Source organism: Ananas comosus, linkage group 7 (genome assembly GCF_001540865.1).
Source record: "Ananas comosus cultivar F153 linkage group 7, ASM154086v1, whole genome shotgun sequence".
Classification (NCBI taxonomy): Eukaryota; Viridiplantae; Streptophyta; class Magnoliopsida; order Poales; family Bromeliaceae; genus Ananas; species Ananas comosus.
In genome coordinates, this window is record NC_033627.1 from 13,620,556 (window position 1) to 13,626,426 (window position 5,871).

Below are 5,871 nucleotides of genomic sequence, written 5' to 3' on the forward strand. Positions count from 1 at the left end.
TCCAAATTGACGATCGGCTTCGTTAGACTTGATATACACTATTGAAAGCATTTGGAAACTAAATTTTGTAATTTTTCGATATCATTTGGCTAGTGATCAAAAGTCTCAAAATTTATAATTTTAATGGTAAATTTGATGCGTTTGTGAATTCAATGGTGTAAAACAATCCAAATTTGATGAAATTTTTATAGAAAATTCTTTTCAGTATTTAGAATAAGATCAGTATCTTTAATTTTAAATTCAAGTCTTTTATAATCATTTTTTATGAGATTTTCATTTTCAGCCGTTTATTTTTAGACTACTCGTTTGATTGGTAAATGACGCCGAAAAATTATGAAATTTAGTTTTCAAATACTTTCAATAGTGTAGATTAAGTCTAACGGAACCGATCGTCGATTTATAAGCCGCATCATTGAAAACAACTGGGTAGCACGGAGACATCCGTACTACCGATAGTATACCTGCCTAGCTCTATATATATATATATATATAGATGGTAGCTAATAACATAATCATAAAAGGACCATCGGATAAAATCAACCAAATAGTATATTCTAAGATGATGCACAGTTGAATCCATGAGAATTGACACTCGATATAATTGAAATAATTCCCATGTACGTTTACTTTGTGTGCATAATAGTCGAGTAACACATTATTCTTGTCAAATAATTGTTTGCTTTATTACAATGCATATGAAGAGTTTGTAGATGACAATGAACAAAATATATATATGAAAATATAGTATTGTTGTTCTCCTCCTAAAAGCTCTGCTTCGGGTTCTACCTGCGCGAATGCCAAAAAAGTTTGAATCGATTCAAGCATCAAAAATGATAGTATTTGATAAATAATAATAATAATAATAATAAAAATAAAAAATACGGTTAGTATACCTCGATATATCGATTCTATTCATCATCTTTAGCATTTACTACAAGACGTCGATAATCCCACCTATGTATTGGCTGTTGCTCCATGTCATTCACCATTTCATATTCAGCCGTAATCTTCGACTTCATAATTCGATGTTGTTGTCTTGCTGAATCTAGCCAATATGTTACGCAAAGCATCCATTTTAAAACCTTGTCCGGAGAGTCTCTCCCGCCATCATGCACATGTTTTACCATCAAATCAAGCAGCGTTTTGGGGTAGTTCTTNATTGCATGCACAATGATCTCCATCTCATTGGCAAAGTCAAGTTCCACAATGGAGTCCAGCAGCTCTACACAATCCCTCTCCACCAGCTCTATATGGACACATTGTGTTCTTCAGATAATCACATTCAATTTAGAACATCTAATGACTCAACTGTGAAATTATTGCAGAAGCATGAATTATAAGCTTACACTACAATCTAATAGTAGATGCTAATACAACACAAATTTAAACAGATAAGAAGTTGCAAGTGAAAAATACAGCATAACAATGTTTGTCTCAGTCACGAGACAAGATTATTGTGAAATTGTTGAGATCTCCTAGGTAGAGAATGAAGAGATTACAACACTGTTTTTATTTCAAGAGAGTCACTCATTGGAAATCACGACATTTTATTTTTTTTTCTCGACAAACACAATTTCATATAAATTAATATGCGGTACTGCTCTCCTTCGATAGGGCTTCGCACTGGGATTTCCCTGTGAAAAAGGAGAAAGGTTTGAATAAATTGGAACTAAGTACTAAACACTTCGAAAAGCAATGTGGTAGTATATATACCTCAATATATTTATTCCATTTAGCATCTGTGGCAATTACTACTTGACGTTGATGATCCCAGCTAAACTCTGGATGATGCTTGATGTTGTGCACTATTCCATATTCACGTTCATAATAACTGAAGCGATCATGTAAATGTTTGTCTTCATATTTCATGCCTGTTGCTTCATTGAACTTGGCTACTACATCACGCCAGGAATTATTTTTAAAGTCTAGTATTTTTCTCCCTCTTGATTGAATTTGCTTTACCAATAAATCAAGCAGTACTTGATCATGCGCTTTTTCCCATATTGCTGAAGGCCGACCCGTTATTTTAATCTTTTTTCTTCCCAAAATTTCTTTTGGCCACTGTCTCCTGTAAGTACAAACTAGTAAATAAAAGGGATACCACAATGTATAATTTTAAGAATTTTACTGCCCATGAAAAAAAAAAACATTCTAATCCTAAGGGGAAAAAAAAATTATAACCATTATCACTGTATATCATATAACTATTCATATAGCTTTAACTAATAATTTTTTTTTTTTTTTTTTTTTTTGACTTTTCAAATTACGCACGTACCATGATATATTGACAAGGATCAGACTAAAACGGAATGAGCTATTCCTATTTTACTTTTGTGGTGTAATTAATCATGACCGTTGATTCAAGGAACTCACTTCATTAATTGGACTTGTATTGGAATCGCTTCATTTAATAAAATCCACCCAAAACCAGAGAAATCAATTCAAATCATGGCCTAGTTAAGATTCCAAAAAAAAAAAGAAAAAAAGAGAAAAAAAATCAATAAAAAATGAATTGTAATTCAAGAATTAATATAGATACTCTACGTAGAAAATTAACAGTGGGAATTTACACAAAGCAACCTATATTCCCGCTATTAACACATCCAATTAGAAATGAAAGAAAAAAAATTCAAAGGACTGAGAAAAAACAAGCTACTTACTCATCACTGTCGCTACGGGCTCCCCCTTGTATGCACTCAAGTTGAAGGATGGACCCATTCTGGATTCCGTAGTGGGCCAATGATCTCTCTATCTCCATCAGTGGACTGCCATTGAAATCAAGATCAATATCCCACAATCCCGACTGTAGCACCTCATGAGGAACAAGAGTGATTAACACATCCTCGATGGTGTGGGATTTTTCCACCTCAAGCACAAAATTTCCGTAATTTTCTGACCGCACAAAGATTTTCATTTCACCACCGCCGTTGGGTCTCCTGGAAGGGCCGGGGATTGCATTTCCCGTCTTGGCTATTACTTTAGAACTAGCAAAGTTGCACATGTAATGGACGTTAGCTTATTTAATTGTGGTATGTAAATTCAAATTTAATATTTAATTTGATATATTTGAATCTAATCGTTAATTGCAGTTGAAACTGCATGAAGAAACCCAACTGTACGTAATAGTTGAAAGTATCTCCAAATTGGCTATCGTACCAACTGTACCAATTGTAACAATTGCAGATATTAACCTTTCGCAAGAGGTAAGTTTACCAGATCTCTAATCAGTTTTTTAACAGAAAAATATTTTTGTTTTCTACATCTGAGATAATTTTACCACTATATAATAATAATAATAATAATAATAATAATAATAATAATTTAGAAAAATATTTTTCAACTATATGCAAGCAAATAAATTATTTATAACTATAGCATTTTCTACTGCATTAAATCAAATACGATGCGTATAGTTATAATTGCTGCATTTGAACTGCATGCGTCCATCTTTAGCTATGCTGCATCTCATTCAACCAAACAAAAAACACATTTAAAAGTTACATGTCACCTTATTTGATTCCAATATGTATGTGGTAGGAAACGAAATGACACTAGAGATCTGCTAGGATTCGATCTCCTATTCTAACAATGTGATTAATAGTATAAAGTAATAATTTATATCTAAGAACTTAAACTGCTATATTCAACAAGGATAAGCACTAGTGATTTGAGAAAAACATCGTACCTCATAACTAAGGAAGAAAGAGAGAGAGAGAGAAACTACTTGGACCTTGTTTCAACTTTGGAAGATTGGGTGGCTTAAATAGAAGAAACTAAAACTTTTACCTGTATATATAAAACCTTCCCTAGTTTCCATTTTACCCCAGTTCTCACCCCCACCCAAAAAATTCAGAAGGTAACTAAGAGACAAGCGTCAATTTGCAGTCAAGTTGAAGGTTTCAAATTTTTTTATCCTCCAACGACGTGGTGGAAAATTTTTAATGATATATGGCGTACGTAGACTATTGACGACTAGTCACGAAATTAATGCATACTTTATTTAAATTGGCGTAGAAAATGTGTTAAATTCTTGACTAGAAAAAGAACTACACTGGGACAGCATCCAATGTTAAGTAATGTGAAATAATTAAAAAAAATTTTTAATTAAAGAGCCAAAGCTGTCGCAGGCCCAATGCTATTAGGATCATACCCTCGAATATTCCAAGGCGTAATTAGGTTCCTTAATCTCTTTTGCTTGAAAACTTAATTGAAGTAATAATTAGAAGTTTAGGGACTCAATTAAAACTCCGATGAAAACAAATCAAATATCTAGTTGCAAACAAGTGAAACCATATTTAATGTCGAATAATGTGAAAAAAATATTTTTCTCCAAAAGCGCAAGTTACTAAGAACGATGTTACTCGTGAAAGGTCAAATATCCAATTGCGAGCCAATTGCAATAATTAGATGGCTAGCGACGCACCGGAAAAATATTAGAGATCTCCTACGTAATTTACCTTCATGTTTAATCTCCCTCCAGGGAATTCATATACCTGTGCATAAAATCCTGCAAATCAACTATTCTATGCGTAGCCTTATCATACTGCTGTTGGAATAATTAATGACCACTTTTGGTCTTCTTTATTTAATCTGCTTATTCCATGAATGATAACATCTCCTAGTCAGCGGTCTTATCCACAAAGGTCTCAGGGTGTAGCAGTGGAAAGTCATCTTTGGGCACTAAGGTCTCAATAATCAATGCAGAGACAAATTTATCCAGTACAATGCTCGAATAGTTTAACACGAATGAAAAAAATAATTTTAATTATAATAAATGAGACCTACCTATTAGTAATAATAATTAGACTTAAACATTTTGCACCGATAGTTTGGGCCCAATGAATTATTATTACTAACGGTTCGGATCATTTTGAATCCGTATGAGTCACCTCTAGAATCTCATATAAATCTAACGTCATCTGATAATTCTATTCTATTTTGTATCTATTTTATTTTGTTTCGAACCGATAATTTGAGCCGAATAAAGTATTATTGGTAACGATTCGGATCGTTGTGTGTCCATTCTCCCACTGGGTATCTCCTGCTGCTGGCTTCCCAAATTGAGTGGGATGCGCGGCTGCATGTGCAACTGAAACCATGCACCTCTCCTGCCCTTACTTCCCTATGCCAAATCCGCCGTCCATTCGACGGATATATTTGGCCATATCCGAACGCTTCTTCGGTGAGCGCGCTCCCGTACGAGTTCGGCACCGCCCCCATAAAAAAACTACCATTTGGTGTGAGAATCTTTGGAAATACTCGCCGGGTGTATAGTACAGTATATGTATTTCGAACACCCTACCTAATTCATAAATTTTGATATCAAATAATCATGAATTGAGATTGGCAAATTATATCTTCAATAGTTATAACATCAAGTTCACATTCACATACACAAACATCAAGTAGGAAAATTGAAATATTAACACGTTATATTATTGTAGAAGATAACTATTGCAAGGAGAAGGGACATTCAAACCTGCCTCACAGTGGTGAAAAAAATAGTGAGTCAAGTATTACAATCCACAACAACTAAGAGAGAGAGAGAGAGAGAGAGAGAGAGAGAGAGAGAGAGAGAGAGAGATACGGTACAGAAAAAATAGTGAGAAGAGGGAGTATATTAGAGAGGATGTAGTGAAAAAGAAGAAGCAGAATAGTCATGATGTTTCAATAATTTCACATTGGATTAAAAAAAAAATTGCATACAAATCTCACATTATGTGTAATTTAATAATTGCTCCGACAAGAACGTAGTTTAGGGGACCGGGAGGTCCCTGCCCTCCTCCTCCATCACCCTTATCTCTCTCTCCTGCCCATCCCCACTGTTCCCCCCATTTTTTTAACTTCCAGTCCACAGTCTTATCTCTCTCC

The 5,871-nt window shown here is 34.2% G+C and overlaps 1 protein-coding gene across 2 annotated transcripts; it reads right to left on the reverse strand.

Moving 5' to 3' along the window:
- Positions 1,325 to 3,765, reverse strand: LOC109712584. 2 transcript variants are annotated; one of them, XM_020236220.1, is made up of 4 exons: positions 3,686 to 3,765; positions 2,661 to 2,984; positions 1,714 to 2,068; positions 1,325 to 1,634 (listed from the first exon to the last, which is right to left on the reverse strand). In XM_020236220.1, exons 1-4 carry the CDS (start codon positions 3,688 to 3,690, stop codon positions 1,548 to 1,550), a joined length of 771 nt encoding a protein of 256 aa, XP_020091809.1. In that variant the 5' UTR covers positions 3,691 to 3,765; the 3' UTR covers positions 1,325 to 1,547. The 2 variants fall into 2 exon arrangements, with proteins under 2 accessions (XP_020091809.1, XP_020091808.1); XM_020236219.1 differs by lacking the exon at positions 3,686 to 3,765 and having other exon boundaries at positions 2,661 to 3,169.

Coding starts and splice junctions, on each gene's coding strand:
- LOC109712584 (XM_020236219.1), bottom strand. CDS start 3,001: ATGTGCAACTTTGCTAGTTCTAAAGTAATAGCCAAGACGGGAAATGCA. Junction 2,069..2,660: donor GCCCGTAGCGACAGTGATGA/GTAAGTAGCTTG, acceptor TTGTACTTACAG/GAGACAGTGGCCAAAAGAAA. Junction 1,635..1,713: donor AATGGAATAAATATATTGAG/GTATATATACTA, acceptor CCTTTTTCACAG/GGAAATCCCAGTGCGAAGCC.